Source organism: Sinocyclocheilus rhinocerous, unplaced genomic scaffold (assembly GCF_001515625.1).
Source record: "Sinocyclocheilus rhinocerous isolate Xijiao unplaced genomic scaffold, SAMN03320098_v1.1 scaffold2675, whole genome shotgun sequence".
NCBI lineage: Eukaryota > Metazoa > Chordata > Actinopteri > Cypriniformes > Cyprinidae > Sinocyclocheilus > Sinocyclocheilus rhinocerous.
The window spans coordinates 77,052-99,023 of record NW_015653660.1 but is presented as its reverse complement, the minus strand read 5'-3'; the positions used below and the strand labels follow the sequence as shown (position 1 = coordinate 99,023).

The 21,972-nt window shown below is 42.3% G+C and overlaps 1 protein-coding gene across 1 annotated transcript in view; it reads right to left on the bottom strand.

Moving 5' to 3' along the window:
• The window catches only part of LOC107716522 (neurexin-2-like), a 96,530-nt gene that overhangs the window by 35,768 nt on the left and 38,790 nt on the right, over window positions 1–21,972 (bottom strand). Inside the window, exon 2 of the mRNA XM_016523001.1 lies at window positions 4,803–5,996. Coding sequence (XP_016378487.1) covers window positions 4,803–5,514 — 712 coding nt within the window. The 5' untranslated portion in view covers window positions 5,515–5,996. The remainder of the gene's footprint in view (window positions 1–4,802; window positions 5,997–21,972) is intronic.

Genomic DNA, 21,972 nt, shown 5'->3' with positions numbered 1-21,972 from the left:
GTGTGTGTGTGTGTGTGTACATAAAGACCGCAGTAGAAGCCCAGACAGAGGCTGAGGGCCGATTGAATCTGCTGGGATCGATAAGTGCGAGGTAAATAAGGCCTCCCGCTGCGGTCAGGCTGTTTAACGAAGCCCTGCACTCGGTCAGGTGTGTTCAGATAAAGACAACACCAGCCAGCCCAACATCTGTTCTCTGACGGAGGAGATATATTACATCCCACTGCTAGAGAGCAGAGAGGTGGAGCGAACAGCAGGAGTCTGCTAAACATCCTCTGATCAGCCAAAAGAACATCACAAACACCAAGAGAGTCATGAGAGAACCACACACTCACACACACACACACCTGATCACCTGACACACACACACATACACACACAAGGTGCATTCGACTTAACGCAGTGCTGCGCAGATCGATCAAATTCTGACTTGAAGCAGTGCATGCCGTTTAGAAATTTTGTCCGACTTGAGACGGCGGCGACGCCACGTGACTGTCACGTGTGGCATCAAAGTACCACAAGAGCGTTTCTGAGCAGAAAGTGTCCGGCTTGACGGCTCCGTTTTCAACTCCGCCCCCGACTGCAAGCAGCTACTCTCGCCAATCTGTCTGCGCAGCGCTGCATGAAGTCGAACACACCTATCCACACACACCTGATCACCTGACACACACACACACCCTCACCTGATCACCTGACACACACACACACTCACCTGATCACCTGACACACACACACTCACCTGATCATCTACTCATGCTTATGAAATCACCTTTAGAGATCATTCAGACTAGAATAATCTGATTCAGGCCCATCAGAATGACTCACTATCATGAAGTACATCAGAGAACATACAGAACAGAACATACAGATAGAGAGGGTACAGACAGACAGAATAAGGCCATTGGTAACTACTCTAGCGCTGGCTTAACGGTATAAATCATGGCACATCAGGAAATCCATCACATTTCAAAGCTGTAATGATCTTCTCAAACCCACTCGGAACAGCTTCAGGACACCTGAAAGCCCTTCAAACATCAGACAGAGAATCAACACACCTGCATCACAGCAGACACTCCTACAGACTCATATCCACAGAATTCACTCATTTATACTGGATCTCTGTACTGCGGCTTTTTCCATGCCGTCGTCTCCTCGGGATGAATCGCTTGTGTCGTCGTGTTCCTCATTCATAAGCTGTTTGGGTAAAAGCAGCTGCTACATAAATAAATGTCAATGTAATAATGAAGCCTATATAAAGATCTAGAGACTGTTGAAAAAACAAACCATCTGTCAACGCTGTACTAGACTCAATTACCCACAATCCTCAGGAGAGATTCATCTAAATCTAGAGACTGGCACTAACACATCAAGACCCCTGTTTCCTGGGGGAGGGGCTTCTCATACAGATTAGGCTCATTAATATGCTACACTGATTTATTTCAGTGCATCTCCATCACAAACAGGTGAGAGGATATTATCAGTCATGGTGTGTGTGTGTAATTATCTCAGTGATGTATTACTGTCCTAATGACCTCCACACTTTGGTGTCTCTGTGAACCGGCGCTGAGGCTCGCCCGAGCCGTGAGGACAAACTGAGCCATTCGAATACACTGAAATACGTGTGTGTGTGTGTGTGTGTTTGCTCAACTCCAACGATGGCTGAGAGCTGGTTATATTTATAATATTTACATTAAGAGGCACATTCTGGTTTGACTCGTCCTCGTGTAGATGTTTAACACAGCCATCTGCCGGTAATTTACACCAGAGACATTTGCTCATAAACCCGCTCTAATCCAATCAGCACAAGCGACTGCACATGGCTCGTGTCGTTTAACTGATCGCTCTTAATGTGCACCCTTAATCTCTCGCCCTCCTGCTCCACGCAAATCTGATTTTACATCTGTAATTACAGAAAGAGGCCTGAGATCTCACGTCTGACAGGCTGCACGAGGCGCTTCATTTCTGAGGAAAACACACATGAAACCACATTAAAGAGTCCCGGCATCATTTCAGGGCTCCGAGCGACTGAAACGCATTTCCATAAACTAACAACAGAGTCATTTCTGCTCGACTAGCATCAGCAAACAGAGAACGATTCCTGATCGCTCGCCGTCTGCCGCTGCTCAGACAAACAGAAAATCCAGCAACAGCCACTAGTCTAGCACTCTACCAGTCTTGAGGAAATGGGTGCCTTTCTTAAGGGACGTGAACAAAGACACGTTCTTGAGTTCAAAAGCAACATAATGCACAATTCACTTTAAAATATGAGGGGGTTTAACTCGGCAAACGGAGAAACACACTGATTAACGCAGAACAAATATCAAGACCAAAATAAGCACTTCACATTAATGTTAACTAAGTATCATTAACTAACACTGAACAATCATTTTTACAGCATTTACTTACCTAACTTAAAGCTGATTTATAAATGCACTGTTGTTTATAATTGTTAGCTAATGGAACTGTACATTAGTATATGCAGAAATAAACCAAAATGAAGAAGTGCTGTAAAAGCTGTTCATATTTTAGTTCATGGCACCTAATGCACAAACTAACGTTAACAAATTGAACCTTACTAAACCTAAAAAAAATAGAAAAATTTAATTTAAAAGGATGTGATTCAAACACCACTGAAAAAGTCAAACCATCTGTAAAGTAGCAGTTTTCGGTCTCTTTTGCGGAGTGCATAGGTATCAGTTTAGAGCCGATAGCAAATCATCATTAAACGTGAATCGCTCTGTGATCGGAGATGAGAAGTCACCAACACATACCACTGGATCGACATCAATTACAAAAAGCATCACAACGACAGACGCAATGACAGAAATTTCAATTTTGGAAGAACTACTGCATGAAATGTGAAAATACATGCAGTAGTACTCTATAATACTGTATGTAGTCAAACATACATTACATACAGAAATGGAGCACTAGCACACCTTGATACCTCATCTAACCCTGAGGGGGAACACTAGACTCCTTTGCTGAAGATTCCCCAGGGAAATAAATCTCTAATGCAGAAACTAATACAGAACTCACACAACGACTGCCGCGTCCGTTTAACGAGATTATTCCCGCTGTGTCATTCGCAGAAAGTCGAATAACTCAAGTTTCTGCCCACAAGCCGCTTTACATATTCTCAGACACGTCGACACGGAGTGAAGGAAACACATCTCAATAGCCTTTTCTCAAAAGGACAAACCTTTCCTGCGGTCACAGCGGTGCTGCATTGGTATGCTGCTCTCAGTTTAGCCGAGAGCCAAGCGGTATCAAACTCTCCACGACCTCCGACTCACATCCCAACACAGAAAAGAGAGAGAATACCGAAAAACAAATGGGAAATGGAGCGCAGAATCTCAGTTTGAATCTCATTTGAAAACTGAGTGGCCTGACAGAAGCAACACAGGCATCCCAACACCCCTTCCAAAGGCTCTGAACATACACAAAATATTATATGTACAACCACAAACATCGTTGAGTGCGTAAGTTTGCAATGCATGCCCCTTTTGTTATTTAAGTTTATAACCAACTTTGAGAATGTATACAAATATAAGAGATGAGATTATTTTTAAGTACTGCCCTTCAGAAACTATATAAGCTATTTACATATTTCCCACAAGACAAAAACTAATAACACTTTAATTCTGTTCTTCATAACATACGTTTCATTCTTGAGCATCAGTGAATGTTTGCAGCTTTTGGTTGTGTTTGAATCTCTCAATCGCCCTCGGTGTGAAAGCTGTATCTCAACATCACACAGTTACTGCTGGGTAGGGTTCAAATGTGCAGAAGATGCAGGAAAACCAAAGAATGTGCAGGAGCTATAGCTACTGTTTCTGAAGAGCAGTGGGCAGTTTAACTGCTCAGGAGAGAGAAGGGACTCATGAACAACTATCAGAAAACACACACACCAGGAAGATACACAGCATCATGTGTGTCAGTTTGGTTATCACGGTGTCTGTGGACAGATGCAGATATCTGTGAGAGAGCTTCATCATGGCAGGACTACATACAAAACAAGTACATTTTATGGCCCCCCTAATTTCCCTAAAGGATAAATATCCTGCAGGTTCTTTGAAGTAAACATGCAGTACATATTCAGCTGTATATAAATTGAGAGAATACCTTATAAACATTAATACGCATTTATATTTGTATAACATGTTGTGCTAATTACAGTTTTGATCACTGTGCTATTGGTCTAAAACGTGGAAAATATTTAAAATAGTGAAGGTGCCATAATAACTCAGAAATGTAACCAACAGAAAGACAGTGTGAAAAATGAAAAATAAAGAACTGGCTGAGATAATAGGCGAAGCACAGATGAGGTGAGATAGAGAGAAAGAAGACAGGAGAAGAGAGTAAAAGCAGTGGGTTTGGAGGAGAGAGTAACGGATGAGTATAGACGAGTGTAAAATGGATCTCGCCCGAGAAACTGGATTGCTTTCTGGAACTGAAGACAGCGAGCGATTGGGAGAGAATTGAATGAAACTTGCTTTAGAGAAGAACAAAATATAAGAAGCAGTGATTCATCTCTCTTAGAACAGCCTGAACCGTCTAAAGGGCCTAACACAAAATTTCCAGAATCCATTCAGAATAGCAACAGAGAGACAGAGAAAGTCCAATCAAACCAGCACTGCAGTCTGTAAGAGTCAAGGGTTCTGTAGCACGACCATTACAACAGATTGAACGCCATAAACAGAAGAATGAAGCACAGGGCTTAACGAACGACACCTCGTCTGAAACATTCCCCCTGGATACATCCAAACCTAGGCAAACACAAAGAAGCAGAAGAAACGTCTTACCTTCTTTGCAGTATTTCCCTCGGAAGCGTGTGTGAGAGCAGTCGCAGTAGACCTCGCCGAACTGGACGCTGCAGTATCCCCCGTTGAGGCAGGGGTTCTGCTTGACGCACAGATACTCCAGATCGTTATGAATGCCGTTGCTGTTGAGGACAGTGGGAGGCATCTCGCCCACCTTCAGATTGGAGATCAAGCCCATGAACGGAGGCTCGTATTTGACCGTGCTGGACGTGAGCGCAGACAGACGCACGTCCGGAGGGATGCCCCCCACGAACAGGTCGCTGACGACCGCCATCTCCTTGCGCTTGGAACGCACCTCCGCCACTTTGGTTTCCCCGTCCACCATCAGCATGGTCTCGCGGTAGTTTCGGGTGAGCAGCACCATGTGCCAGCGGTCGTCGCTGACACGGGTCTCCATCTGGAGGGCGGCTGGCTCGGCGCAGTGGATGGCGAAGCGCAGCTGCAGGTGTCCGCCACCGATGAGCAGCTCTAGGAAGTCACAGTTCCCGCCGTCGTCCAGGTACAGAACCAGCGCCTTGCTCACGTTGGTCTTCAGGCTAAAGCTGAGCTCCCCGATCGAGCCGGCCTCCCAGCGGGCGTAGCGAGCCCACTGCCCCGGGGCCCCGCCGAACTCCAGGGCCCCCGCCGACAGAAAGAGTCCAGCCAACAGCAAGGGCCACAGGGGCCAGAGAGAGGACCAGCACCCGGACTGCATTTCACCCACCCTGATGATACGAGCTCAGAAACCTGCTCTCGGCAGAGCTGAGATAGCGCTCAGAGTTTCTGTTTGACTACGATCGCAGATGAGGCCAAGACGGGCCAATCGTTCACTCGTTTTCTCTCTCTTTCTTGGCCTGTCTGCACTTTATCCAGACTCTTTCTGTAGTCTCTCCATTGGTCGGTGCATTCGGCACAGGCAGGGCGTGATGAGGGATAGATGGGAATTCCTGCTTTTTAGCCCCAGCTTGGTCGCCAATTTAAGTTTTCTCTGAGAGGCTTCCAATTGAGGTTTCAAAGCACTGTGATTCTTGGGTTTCCTTCAGGCTGATGCTGAGAGGCGTGATGCAGCTATCTTGAGTCCTGTGGACCACAGGTGATGCTCATGGCTGAGTCTTAACCTGCAGGTCATTTGTCCATGTTCATCCAAATAGCCTTATCCTACACGAGGAACGTTCTACTGGCCGGCATTCTCCAGACCTGCAAGACAAAAGGGAACATTTGATTAGCTACAGCAGCATACTGAATACAAACAGACAGGGTTATGGTTTCGAAACAGATATTCATTGACAAACTGCGCAGACACTGAGATTTGAGGTTTGTGAGGTCGTCCAAATAACTGCCTGTGGTGTTTCAGATCTGTTTGGTGTGAAAATGACCTGCTACATGCTAAATCACACAGTCAACTTCAGAAAGTGTGAAACGCTGCCGTTTGCCTGTGTGAACCAGCCTTCAGAGACCAGCAAACACAATGCTCTGACTTAAAACTGTGAAAATACCAAAGTCATGTTTCAAAGAAACAAAACACAAGAGAACACACAAACGCTCAGCCAGACCTTCACAGTGACACAAATTAATTCTCGGTTCCACACACTGTATCGTCTCTCATTACGCTGATGTATCTTAATGAAGATCTGTGCTGAACACTGATGTTTATATTACGGCGCTGCTGTAATCTCATCTGAAACAAAATGTCGCTGTCTGGAAAGGCTGATTGCTGCTCTTGACCCGTCGGCCTTGACTAAGACCTGCCCATTATTTCTGAAGAGAGAAGTGAACTGCCCGCATGAAACGCTCACAATTAAACACTCGTCTTCCTCCACCGGATCTCTCGGCTAAGCAGATCAGCCCTTCTGTAGAGGGGAACTATTCCTCAAACTTTAACTGCTTGTCATCCTCCTCATTTACAAGTCGCTGAGAATAACAGCATCTGCTACATGAATAACTGTAAAAGGTAACTGTTTAACTTCACTGAATTAGACCACTCCCATCCCTTTAACCACACCCCCTCAGCAGAAAACCCCACCATCTAAGGATTCCAGCCAATCGGATGTGCACAAATTGATTGACAGGCACAATACACTGACGATCTTCTTCAATCAGAAGTGTGTGTGCATGAGATTATTCTGATAGATTGTGTCCTCGCATATCAGAGATCACACACACACACTGCAGAGTCTGACGTGAACTTCAGCTAAAAGATCCTAAAATGTTGTTTTAGTGTAAAAATTAATTATAAATGCTGCAAACGAGTATGTTAATATTGAGCGACAACACTGAATAAATCTCGCAGGAGAACACGGAGCCATGTTGAACGTGAGCCATTAATAAAGGGTCAGTGATTGTCAGATGATGATAATGAGCCTCTTCATGCGTATGAATATATAATGTCCACTTCAGAAACAGCAAAGCACTTTTTCAACATCCACGTGCCCCGTGGGTCACACCACTGAGAGTGTGTGTGTGTGTGTGTGTGTGTGTGTGTGTGAGAGACGTGCTTGTTGAATGCGGTGTCGGCAGCACTAGGACGAGTGTTAATGTTTGCTTTTGCTCTTGGGTAAGTTTGTGTGCGCATGTGAAACTTAAACATGATCTATCGGGTCATTTTCTGCTTGGCTGCTCTGGTTCTTTCAGTGTTTTTCTGTGACCGGCTGGGCTTTCTGAACTCTGCCATCAGGTGCATGTGTGCACTTCCTCTTCCACAGGAAACACTGCTAGACAGAGGTCATAGTGCTGTGTTGACCTCTGACCTGTAACCCCGTTGTGCTGCATTTCTTTTTCTTTTTTTTCAGTTGTTTCACTTCTTAAGTTTTATGTAGTTTTGCTTCTCTTTTCTTTTTACACCATTTTAATTAAACAGTTGCTTTGGCAATATGAATATAAAATATTTGTCTATATTTATATATATATATACGTCTGTATATAGCATGACTGTGTCATGTTTGTCTGCGATTCTCAGCTGTGTGTCCATCACTGATGCCCTCTGAAGTCATTCCTCTGTCAAACAGCTGTAACATCATCATGTCACTTCATTAGCTTCATTTAAATAACAGTTCATTAAAAATAAAACCTCTTAGAACAAGCGTCTGGTACGATGTTCACACAGTTAAAACTGACACTCATTTACACCGACTAAACTCCACAGAGATCTCAGTGTTACACGTGCTGCATGTGTTAGAGCCGAACTCTCCGTTCGCTTCAGTGTGTCTGTATAGTGCTGTTCACAGTATATGCAGCTGTACAAAGAACTGAGCCACACACCTCCAGAGAGCAGCCAAAAATCCCTGAGAGGTTCAAGGAGATGAAGAACAACCCTCAGCTGGAGGAGCTCTCTTCCTCCTCGGGCCGAAACAGAAAATCATCCGATCCAGACTAACACAATGACATTTGACGCAGTTTATGAGCTTCATCACATTCTGATTTTGGGGATTTCAGGTAAAAGATTTTGTACATCATGAGAAAACAAAGTGAACTGCTGCCGTCCACTTAAACAGAGACAGTTTTCCTGAACTCTTCTGAACAAGAATAAGATTCAAAGGGGACCATTGAAATCTTCTGTTCTTACTTTAAAATGCACAATTTTCCCCAGTGTGCCATGAAGCGGTTTCCATGTGAGTCTGTGAGAGAGAATGAACACACACAGACCATCAGCGAAGGGCAATTCAACCCAAACCGTCTGCAGTAAATGACTCTGTATTACCAACTTAACTAAAGTGTCAAAAAGCAATTTGCCTCCCGCACACCAAGAGCCTCAAATCCACACCTTATTAGAGCGGCTGGACTCTGGTCTGGACCGGCTCTATTTCGGCCGCCGGTTCTCAAACCGACTGATCGGATGAGAGGCTGATGGAAAAAGGATGAGACTGGAAATATAAATGGGAGCGGGAGAATGTGACCGATATGAGCGTGATTCTAATGAGCTTCAGCTAGGGCTGGACGATATGGCCAAAATTGATATCACGATATATTTCTTAATTTCGGTCGATACGATATAATTCCGATATCGATATGAACACTATTTATCTGAAATAGAAATCTTTTGTAACATTATAAATGCCTTTATCATCACTTTTGATCAATTTTAAGCATCCTTGCTAAATAAAAGTATTAATTTCTATAATTTCTTTCCCAAAAAAATAATAAAAATTATACTGAATGGAATAGTGTATAATGTTACAAAAGCTTTTTATTTCAGATAAATGCTGATCTTTGGATCTTTCTATTCATCAAAGAATCCTGAAAAAAAAATGTACTCAACTGTTTTAAATATTGATAATCAGCAAATCAGCATATTAGAATGATTTCTGAAGGATCATGTGACACTGAAGACTGGAGTAATGATGCAGAAAATGTACCTATGTATGATCACAGGAATAAATTACATTTTAAAATCTATTCAAATAGAAAGCAATTTTAAATAGTAAAAATATTTCAACATTTTACTGTTTTTGCTGTACTTTGGATGAAATAAACGCAGCCTTGGTGAGCAGAAGACCATTCTTAAAAAAAAATAAAAATAAAAACAACATTAAAAATCTTACTGTTCAAAAACTTTTGACTGGTAGTGTAGGCTGATTATTCTTATAGATTGAAACAAATGTGCTTCAGCCAGAAAAAAGGGTATGAAAAGTGCTCCGAGTCGCTGCAGAAAACAAAAAAATTGAACAACAACAAAAACTGGAAATGTTGCTGGAGACGGGCTTATTTAAAATGAAAACTCATGCTCTGCTAGCAGGAGGCGCTTTTAGAGTGATAGAACTAGCGGTTTCTCCAGTAATGGCTGTAATCAAAGCAGCTCCGCTCATGAACGCTTCTTTATCAGATCAAATGAAAATGCCATCGAAACTTTTCTGAAGACAGTCGGTTCCCTTCACAGATACATTTATATAAAACACCCGCGACATTTTTTGATTTTGAAACGTGCAGTGCTCATGTTTATTCAACGAAGTCAAACGGCACAAATAAATCAATGTATGGGAAACACTGGTAATGTATATCGAAATATCGGAAATGTGTTTAAAAATTATATCACCGTTATTGAAAAAAATTATATCGCGATACATATTGATATTGAATTATTGTCCAGCCCTAGCTTCAGCACACAAGCTGCCAATCGATTTATCAAATTAATTAGTCGTATTACAATTAAATCACATATAGTGAGAGAAGCCCTCAAATGAAGGTCATTTAAAGGCATTATCGCGGCAGATGAGTAAACCATTGAACAAATAATAAAGGTGTTACATTGTCAATATACAGTTAGTTTCTCATTACTGATCATCAGTGAATCAATGGCCTTCAGTCAGCAGTGATCAGATCAATATATCAGAGGTTAGGGCCATTCACAGACCAAGTTCTCAGCCGCTCCATCTGTTTTTACATTAATAGCACGTTATTGGTAAAAGGCCGAGTGTAACAGACTCTACAAGTCAAATTTATTTGTACAGCACTTTCATGTATTGTTTCAAATCAGCTTTACATCAACAATCGAGATGTTAATGTTTATAATATCTTAGTACCTTCATGTCATTTAGCTGGGCGATAATACAGTGGGTACGGAAAGTATTCAGACCCCCGATTCTCTGGTCTGATGAGACCAAGATAGAACTTTTTGGCCTTAATTCTAAGTGGTATGTGTGGAGAAAACCAGGCACCTGTCCAATACAGTCCCAACAGTGAAGCATGGTGGTGGCAGCATCATGCTGTGGGGGTGTTTTTCAGCTGCAGGGACAGGACGACTGGTTGCAATCGAGGGAAAGATGAATGCGGCCAAGTACAGGGATATCCTGGGCGAAAACCTTCTCCAGAGTGCTCAGGACCTCAGACTGGAACTAAGGTTTACCTTCCAACAAGACAATGACCCTAAGCACACAGCTAAAATAACGAAGGAGTGGCTTCACAACAACTCTGTGACTGTTCTTGAATGGCCCAGCCAGATCCCTGACTTAAACCCAATTGAGCATCTCTGGAGAGACCTAAAAATGGCTGTCCACCAACGTTTACCGTCCAACCTGACAGAACTGGAGAGGATTTGCAAGGAGGAATGGCAGAGGATCCCCAAGTCCAGGTGTGAAAAACTTGTTGCATCTTTCCCAAAAAGACTCATGGCTGTATTAGATCAAATGGGTGCTTCTACTAAATACTGAGCATTTTTCAGTTTTTCTTTTTTAATAAATTTGCAAAAATGTCAACAATTCTGTGTTTTTCTGTCAATATCGGGTGCTGTGTGTACATTAATGAGGAAAAAAAATTTACTTAAATGATTTTAGCAAATGGCTGCAATATAACAAAGAGTGAAAAATTTAAGGGGGTCTGAATACTTTCCGTACCCACTGTATGTACACATTTTGCGACAATAGAAGCAATCGAGCAGTTGAGATTTGCAATGTAGTGTATATTGCTTTATATTGTGTGTAATGTCGATAAACTTGGACACACTTATATATTCAACTTCATATCTACACACAGAAAGAATGTGGTTCTTCAGCGGTTCTCTGGTATATTTGAGGTGCTATAAAGCAGCACTGCCGTACAAAGAAGGCCCTAGTTCTTTAAAGGTTCTCTAACGCTCTCTTAGTCTCTTAGCTTAGCTGGGGAAAGGATTAAAAACGAATAGACAGAAATCAGAAGGTCTCCGATGACATGCCTACTGCTCTTATCATTCATGAGCCTTCAGTTTGACCGATCCTGGACACAGATTTGCGGTAACAAAAGCCTCCTCACAGTTTACTAGTCATAATGATTTCAGGAGAGTTCAGAATAAATCAAATATAACATTTTATTATTAGTCAGGTAAATTTGTATCATGCCAATTACATAATGAAACAATTAGAAGCCAATTTAGAAAGAATAATGCAATTGTGGATCACATTGTAGCCGCGTGGCAACCCTGCTCCTGTACATAGACACTGTAGCTATATGAGGAATAGCCAAGTGATCCACGCAGGAGACAAACAAATTTAACAGTCACACATGTAACAGTTATCCTAATTTAGCACAAAACACATGGTCTAGAATGCGTAGCATCTACAACCTTTTGCCTAAGTATTTCAAAGAACACTTACAGCAAAGCAATCGTGTTTTAAAGAATAAACTTAACTAGCCTATGTGCACATGTAGTAGCACAAACAACTATACAGTGTGCTCTATGAGCACAATGTGTTTAACACAATTACACTTTTGAATAAAAAACGAAATGCATACCTTGAGAGCAGAGAGACACACAGCAGTGTGAGAGTCCCAGTGCAAAGCTCCAGAGTCTCACATGTGCGGTGTGGGGTTTTCTGACTACAGAATCCCAATGACTGATTTGCAACTTTCCCTTAAATACTACCAGAACAAAAAGGCCATAAACATTTATTCTCAGCTCCAAAAAATTGCATCTGTGTATGGGGGATGAGAAGCCTCTCTAGAAGCTGTTCTTGCACCCAAATGGTCACACCTGGTGTAGAGCAATGTTTATCAGATTTTGAAAGGAGACCTCCCACAACAGAAGTACAGAATTCACTTAAGTTTTCTCATAATATAAGGGACTGCTGAGAAATTGAGGCCATTTTACCAATCGCACTGAGACCTTTAGAATGATACCAAACATGAAGGGGAAAACAACAGGTTCATGATATGTGGTAACTCTGACTGAAGCCTTTTGGGGGAAAAGTGTGAGAAAGGGCAGAGTGGAGAAGGGGGTCGTGAATGTGCAAGGGGGGTGGTGGTGTTTGCTCTCCTTGGAGATCTCTTCTCCAGATTAGTTTTATTGTTTTGTTGCATGGCATCTGTTTTGTGTGAGTTCCTGACATTTTGGATTCATGCGGAAATAATTGCATAAGGAAATAATTTCACTCCTTACACAGGGCCCCCCACACAAGACTTTTCGACCTCTAAAATGCATTAAAGTGGTTCAAAACAGCTTTTGCCATTGTAGTAAATTCCCATTCATAGCACACATACTGTATGGGAGTGTAGTAACATATCTGAAATCTAAGGAGGAGAATGGGGTTCCCTCTTATGGCTCTACAAGCCAGTGAACCACTTTTAGTGCTATTTAGCAGAACTTCATCACAAACACTGACAGCTGTCACTCTGAACACTCCTTTCTACATCGAGTGCACTGACAGATTGCATTCTGGGAGTTGCAGTCATACAGGGCCTGGAAGTGCCTGTTCTCTTCCTCGGATCCTTCTGGAGCTCAAAACTCTTGAGTGACATTTAGACAGATGTGCTGCACTAGAGCTACAGACTGCCGAAAGTGTCTATATCAGGTTCCAGTGTGACAACTTACCCCATAGAGTGTGATCACATGCCCAGATTTGTTGCACATTGTCACAAAATATTAACACGTGTTAAACGAAAGGTTCCTTTTTCCTGGATAATTTTTACAACCCTGTCTGATGAGAAGCAATGAAATCCACAGAGAGGAAGAGAGAGGAAGTGACGATCAGGGCTGCATTCCACTTCAGATTGTAATGCTCTTTCCTCGCTAACTTCCTCCCTCCAGATGAAAATAACTATACAATTGACTATGGTTGTTTAAAAACAAATCTAAAGGTAGCTACAAGTATTATGTGCCTAAAAATTATCTCAAAATAACACGGTTTATAGAGCTGTCCTAGAGTTGTGTTGGTGTGAGTTAAGCATAATCACGTTGCATCATATGGATATGGATATGGAGATGTCTTCAGTGTCCATTTGAGTCAACTCACTCCCTCTGTCAAAACAGATGTAATGAACTGCCCTTTTGCAGTCGTGAAGTGAAGGGCACTTCAAAATGGCGGCTGGGATTCACCAGAGAGGAAGTGCTAGGAAAGTTCATGAGTGAGTGTCTAAAAGTGATGTGAACGCAGCCCAGGTGTCTAGTGAGCGAGTGTGAGCGTGTTTGTGAGTCTTTAGCAATAACAGTCTTCAGCTGGTGACACCAACTAACAGGTAATTACAGGAGACATCCAGGAAACTGCAGCACAGCACGAGTTAAACAGGAAGTGCAGGAGAGTCCAGCAGAAGACCGTAATAAACTGCAGTAAAGGAGCAAATCTGCAGGAGGGTTTAGACTGAAAATTACACTATATTCAGGGTTTCCAGAAGTTTTATGAAGGTAAATTAAGACTTTAAGTCTTTTTTACGACCAATTAAAGAAATTTTAAGGAATAAATTATAGGGAACACAATACATAACTAGTTCTCTAAATGTGAATGTCTAAGGAGAACAGTGTGAGTGCATTAGCAACATCTCAAAGTTGGAAAATACAACTTCCAATCAATCCCCATTACTTTCTGATTAATTTTACAAATAGCTTAAGTAGAATATGCAAATAACCTTCACTGTATATGCTGATCACACTGCACAAAACTAATACATTTTTGTCTTGTTATCCAATGAAAATGTCAAAAGAAATGTCAAAAACTACATAAGTAGTAGTCTTGGTTTCTGAGAAATGTATCAACATGAAGTGAATTTATGATTAAAAAGGTCAAATATCTGTCAATGGGCTCAGAGAAATCAAAAACAAGTTTTCATTCCCCATTGACAGATATCTGGTCTCGAGTTTCAGCTTGAGCATGAACTCAATTCATTTGTTCAGTTTCCCAGAAAACAAGACTTCACAGCCTCATTTTGCATCTCAAGTAAATGTATCCTGATTTAAGTATGTTTAGATATTTGTACTTGAAAACAAGACAAAAACACTAAGGGAGATATTGATTTTTTTTGCAGTGCATGCATCATTCAATGCCATGACTTTCTGCTCTCATTTAAGGTCGATTCACAGAAACCCTGTTTATTGTACTACAGTAAATAAATACTTTATAATTAGTACATTAACTTGTGCAATGGTCAACATTCACAGAAAATCAACAGGCCTTCAGTAGATTCTGACACACGATAATGAACTGATGCACAAAATGCAACAGGACAGAAACACACAAACTGTGACACGATGCACAACGATGCAGAGCTTGAGTCATTTCCCATATTAATCATCCTCTAGCTGTGTGCCTCTTTAAACAATCAGGAAAAAATTTATTTGCATGGAATATTTTGACTCATATAATGCACGTTCATGTTCGGTCAGTGACTCGGGTTCAGCATGTGTTCCTGCTGCGCTAACGCTGCTATAAACCCTGAGCTCCAGCGCAACGCATCACTTCCTGTCAGAGGAATGGAGGAGCGCATGAAGGTCAGAGGCGCAGCACTGCAGCGCCTCCACACAACACTGCGCTGATAAGACGCTCCCCGGTGTATCTCTCATCACAGCGCTGATAAGACGCTCTAGGGCACTACTCAGGGGACGAGGGGGCCTGACCTTCAGCCGCTATCTGCACTCAAACTCCAGCGCGTCTGGGTGGGATCGCTGCGATTTCCTCAGCCTGCCGTGGGATCTGTAGGATAAACAGATCTAGCCACAAGCCCCACAGAAATATTCCTGATAAATCAATCGGATTGACGTTTACCGACCTGAGAATCACAAGTGTGTGTGTTTCTATTACCTCTTTAGAATCAGAATTAGCAATGCCAAATCCATGAAAGAATCGCTCTCCTGGTCTAATCAGGCAAAGGGGTTTGCAAAAAGGTCTGAAGCTGTTCGTGGTTCAGTTTGACACATTGGATCATGTGCAGCGGTTTCTCACACAGATACGACAGGATATTTTATAAGACCAAAAGAGACAAAAAGAGCGCTGGATTAGCTGGATATTTACCTATGCCAGTGTAGGAAACTGAACTCAAATGTCTTCTATCATTTGTCCATGATGAAGCAGCTCTTTACTGAGCATGCAGCTTGTGAACGACTGCTGAAGACGATTGATTTATTTCCAAAACAACATCAGAATATGAGCACTTTTTTGATGGGGGGCCTGAAACGCCTCTGCTCACTGTTAAAGATTCTTTAGATTTGTATTTTTATGAGAGTGACTGAAGACACGGTTTTAAAATTGGGAGTATTTTTCATTTGACATTTTCAAACCCAATATTTGCAATCTAACCGCAATGTAACCGCTTGACTACACAGAGAAGACGTGGTTCCTGATTCTATACGTTTATAGAGAACGCTACTGTTTCTCTCCACAGCCCTGCAAATTCACTCAAAAATCAGTATCAGTAACACGGGTAATATTTAACAAGCGTTTCATGAAGCATCATGTTCTCAGACCTCATCCGTCTTCATCTGGTGGATTGGCTCAGAATACAGATGTTTGTGACAGACAGTCAGATCTGCTGCATATGAAAGCACAAGCGTTATCGTTTGCGCGCGCTGCTAAAGCTTCCTGCAGATTCCTGACACTCACACCGTCCCTCGGAGTCGCAGCGAGGCTCGTCCTCTCATCAGGCCGTGAGGCGCCTCTCCAGCCCTATAATCAGTTCTGCCATATGGCGCTCGGAGGTAACGCGCTGGGCGGAAGTTTAATGCGCTTGAGTGAATGTGGCTAATCACGGCTGTAAATCTGGGCTAGCGTCTCATGCTGAACAGATGAAGCTCAGTCCTGCCGTTCATTACCCTAGAGCACCGCCTGCACCTTTTCACTTTATTTTAGAATATTTTTCCTCTCTTCTCGCTCACATTCTGTCTCTCAAGTCAAATATGTTTATCCAATCAGCACTGATTACTTCTGCTGTTAATAAACCTATTTGAGGCAGTTTTGATTAGCCAATTAAACGCAGCATGTCTCCTCCTAATGGCGCCGCTTTCCTGTTTCATTTCCGCGCTAAACAACGCCTCTGCTGTGCTTTCTGCCGTGACGCTCGAGCCACGGAGCTAGTGTGTACCTCCCATTGAACAAGATCCTCAGAACGACTGAGTGGAACACTGCCTCTCTGTGGAGCCGGTGGACACTTTAGCTTTAGCACTGCTAATACAGGAGCACCGGACCAGCACACACACACACACACACACACACACAGCACTGCTGTTAGGAAGGATCGCATCTGTCCTACACCCTCACTAAATGTGGAAAGTCAATTTGAGCTGTTTTCGCAGCTCAATTTAATGAATGCTCTTTTCAGGCCAGATTAGGGCTGTGCGATATACCTGTATATCGTCTATGATAATATCGCAATTGTTGTTTAAACGATATACGATTTGACATTATCGAGTATATCGCAAAAACACACCCAGAGAGTGCACGCATACACCACATGATGTAGGTTAGACTAAAGCCCCATTCACACCAAGAACGATAACTATAAAGATAATGATATTAGCGCCCACACCAGCGAACGATATTGTCTGTTTATTCTAAGCGCACGCTCGTCTGCCGCTTTAAATTCTCCAGTTTGTTATAGCAGGATGGATTCTGATTGGGTGTCAATGTTTTTATCGTTCATCACACAGCCTCATTTTGCATCTCAAGTAAATGTATCCTGATTTAAGTATGTTTAGATATTTGTACTTGAAAACAAGACAAAAACACTAAGGGAGATATTGATTTTTTTTGCAGTGCATGCATCATTCAATGCCATGACTTTCTGCTCTCATTTAAGGTCGATTCACAGAAACCCTGTTTATTGTACTACAGTAAATAAATACTTTATAATTAGTACATTAACTTGTGCAATGGTCAACATTCACAGAAAATCAACAGGCCTTCAGTAGATTCTGACACACGATAATGAACTGATGCACAAAATGCAACAGGACAGAAACACACAAACTGTGACACGATGCACAACGATGCAGAGCTTGAGTCATTTCCCATATTAATCATCCTCTAGCTGTGTGCCTCTTTAAACAATCAGGAAAAAAATTTATTTGCATGGAATATTTTGACTCATATAATGCACGTTCATGTTCGGTCAGTGACTCGGGTTCAGCATGTGTTCCTGCTGCGCTAACGCTGCTATAAACCCTGAGCTCCAGCGCAACGCATCACTTCCTGTCAGAGGAATGGAGGAGCGCATGAAGGTCAGAGGCGCAGCACTGCAGCGCCTCCACACAACACTGCGCTGATAAGACGCTCCCCGGTGTATCTCTCATCACAGCGCTGATAAGACGCTCTAGGGCACTACTCAGGGGACGAGGGGGCCTGACCTTCAGCCGCTATCTGCACTCAAACTCCAGCGCGTCTGGGTGGGATCGCTGCGATTTCCTCAGCCTGCCGTGGGATCTGTAGGATAAACAGATCTAGCCACAAGCCCCACAGAAATATTCCTGATAAATCAATCGGATTGACGTTTACCGACCTGAGAATCACAAGTGTGTGTGTTTCTATTACCTCTTTAGAATCAGAATTAGCAATGCCAAATCCATGAAAGAATCGCTCTCCTGGTCTAATCAGGCAAAGGGGTTTGCAAAAAGGTCTGAAGCTGTTCGTGGTTCAGTTTGACACATTGGATCATGTGCAGCGGTTTCTCACACAGATACGACAGGATATTTTATAAGACCAAAAGAGACAAAAAGAGCGCTGGATTAGCTGGATATTTACCTATGCCAGTGTAGGAAACTGAACTCAAATGTCTTCTATCATTTGTCCATGATGAAGCAGCTCTTTACTGAGCATGCAGCTTGTGAACGACTGCTGAAGACGATTGATTTATTTCCAAAACAACATCAGAATATGAGCACTTTTTTGATGGGGGGCCTGAAACGCCTCTGCTCACTGTTAAAGATTCTTTAGATTTGTATTTTTATGAGAGTGACTGAAGACACGGTTTTAAAATTGGGAGTATTTTTCATTTGACATTTTCAAACCCAATATTTGCAATCTAACCGCAATGTAACCGCTTGACTACACAGAGAAGACGTGGTTCCTGATTCTATACGTTTATAGAGAACGCTACTGTTTCTCTCCACAGCCCTGCAAATTCACTCAAAAATCAGTATCAGTAACACGGGTAATATTTAACAAGCGTTTCATGAAGCATCATGTTCTCAGACCTCATCCGTCTTCATCTGGTGGATTGGCTCAGAATACAGATGTTTGTGACAGACAGTCAGATCTGCTGCATATGAAAGCACAAGCGTTATCGTTTGCGCGCGCTGCTAAAGCTTCCTGCAGATTCCTGACACTCACACCGTCCCTCGGAGTCGCAGCGAGGCTCGTCCTCTCATCAGGCCGTGAGGCGCCTCTCCAGCCCTATAATCAGTTCTGCCATATGGCGCTCGGAGGTAACGCGCTGGGCGGAAGTTTAATGCGCTTGAGTGAATGTGGCTAATCACGGCTGTAAATCTGGGCTAGCGTCTCATGCTGAACAGATGAAGCTCAGTCCTGCCGTTCATTACCCTAGAGCACCGCCTGCACCTTTTCACTTTATTTTAGAATATTTTTCCTCTCTTCTCGCTCACATTCTGTCTCTCAAGTCAAATATGTTTATCCAATCAGCACTGATTACTTCTGCTGTTAATAAACCTATTTGAGGCAGTTTTGATTAGCCAATTAAACGCAGCATGTCTCCTCCTAATGGCGCCGCTTTCCTGTTTCATTTCCGCGCTAAACAACGCCTCTGCTGTGCTTTCTGCCGTGACGCTCGAGCCACGGAGCTAGTGTGTACCTCCCATTGAACAAGATCCTCAGAACGACTGAGTGGAACACTGCCTCTCTGTGGAGCCGGTGGACACTTTAGCTTTAGCACTGCTAATACAGGAGCACCGGACCAGCACACACACACACACACACACACACACAGCACTGCTGTTAGGAAGGATCGCATCTGTCCTACACCCTCACTAAATGTGGAAAGTCAATTTGAGCTGTTTTCGCAGCTCAATTTAATGAATGCTCTTTTCAGGCCAGATTAGGGCTGTGCGATATACCTGTATATCGTCTATGATAATATCGCAATTGTTGTTTAAACGATATACGATTTGACATTATCGAGTATATCGCAAAAACACACCCAGAGAGTGCACGCATACACCACATGATGTAGGTTAGACTAAAGCCCCATTCACACCAAGAACGATAACTATAAAGATAATGATATTAGCGCCCACACCAGCGAACGATATTGTCTGTTTATTCTAAGCGCACGCTCGTCTGCCGCTTTAAATTCTCCAGTTTGTTATAGCAGGATGGATTCTGATTGGGTGTCAATGTTTTTATCGTTCATCATCTGGGGAAAAAAAATCATTGATTCCAACGATATCCTTACAGCTGTGGTGTGGACTCTGCTATTCTTTAATATTTAGAATGATTTTTTTGAACTTTATCGTTATCTTTATAGTTATCATCCTTGGTGTGAATGGGCCTTAACACATTTAGAGTTCACGCTTTCATTGCGTCATTTAGCCTATTAAAATACATTTAGAATTCCCCCCAAATTCAAGATTAGGCGGCATAAATGTCCTTGTAATGCCCCTATATCACTTTTATGTATTTTATATTTATATCATCTGATATTGTTATATCACACGAAGAGTACAGTTTTTCTCCAAATATCAGCACGATTACAAATGTGATATTGATTTGATGAACAGTTCAATAAAAAATAAGTTAATATTAATTGACTTACATTTTAGACACAACAAATCTTGTTTTTGATTTATTTTGACAACGAAAATAGTTTCCAACAAAACCACAGAAGAACTGTTTTGCATCTCTGAGCAACACACAACGGTGTTTAGTTACAGAATCAATCAGCTGTTTGAACAAATCGCTTGAATGAATGACTCAGTTGCTTATTAATGCGGTGATTTGCTGCCACCTACTGGTGATTTTAGGTTTAGATTTAAAGAATAATTTCCCTCGAGATAATCAAGATATCAGTTTTGTCATTAACGCACACCCCTAGACCAGAAATGTCTCCGTTCCATCAGATGAAGAGCAATAAACTGAAGACTGAAGACACAAACCCTGCGACCTGAAATCACTCTCTCTCTTTTCATTTCCTCCTGTCCGGCTCGGCTCGGCTCAGAGGGCAAAGGTCAACCTTCACACAGCATGTGTCAGATACGACCTCTTCTCTGAAAAACCAGGATCTTTCTTCTGCCTTTGTATAATCATATTCATAATGAATAATTCAGTCTGCTAACAATTCAGCCCTCAGTCATCTTCAAATACATGCAAACTATTGCAAATCATCGGCCCAACTCACGCATGCATATTAATGAGTGGGTGGGGCTTTTCATTCTCATCAGCATCTCCTGTTGAAATATGAATGTGTTCCAGCAGAAGGATCTCTCTGCAAACGCCCTGCATCTCAAATGGCGGCGTTTAATGGAAATCATTACAGCAGACAGACAGAAAGCGGACGCTCTTTTTCCTTTGCTTTGAAACAGCGAGGCCTCAGCGTCAATCAATCAATGCCGGAGAGGCCGATGAATCGTATAAATAATTAAAACGTCTTGGTTAAGAGATTACAGCGAGACTCTTATCGGACAAACAGATGGAGAACTGCTGGACTCCAGAGTCTTTGATGCTGAAATCAGATTATTGAATTAAACACCCAAAACGACTGAATCAGCAGCGAGATCCAATCTGAAACCTGAGAACGAGCCGTCTCACTCTCTGCCTGTCTGTCTCTCGCACCATGGGTTTGTGGATGGACTCAAATGTTTTTTGGGTTCATTCCATAGGCGTAATGTTTTTTTTTCTACTATCCGAACTGTATTTTCTATCACCCTACACCTAAACCTACACAAAACTACAGGCATTTTTACATTCTCAAAACACTTCATTCTGTGCGATTTATAAGCCTGTTTCCTCATGGATTCCAAAAAATGTCCCCACAAGGTCAAAATTATCACAGTAATATATTTCTGCTAATTTCTTTAAACTAACCTGAACTTATATTTTGACGGGTTGCCATGAGGAACTTTTAAGTTTCTGTAGCCTATGTAAGTGTTTCCCATACATTCATTTATTTGTGGCGTCCGCCACACATGCTGGATTAATATTTAAATAGCCTTTTTGCGGCTTAATATTTACAGATACTAGTCCATATCACGATTTAAGTGTAATGATCTTCATTTGATTAATTCATCCAAACTTTGACAAATTCCGTGACATTCCGCGTCATATAGTAAATTCCATTTATATGACTGGATTCCGCGATTCAGCAGTGAGTAGTTAACACACACACACTCACTACATTTGGGCATGCTCTGGGTGTGTGTTCACGGTGTGTGTGTGTGTGTGTGTGTTAACTACTCACTGCTGTGTGTGTGCACACTCACTCCCTCACTCCCTCACTCACTCACACACACGTCACACACACACACACACACACACACACACACACACACAGACTCACA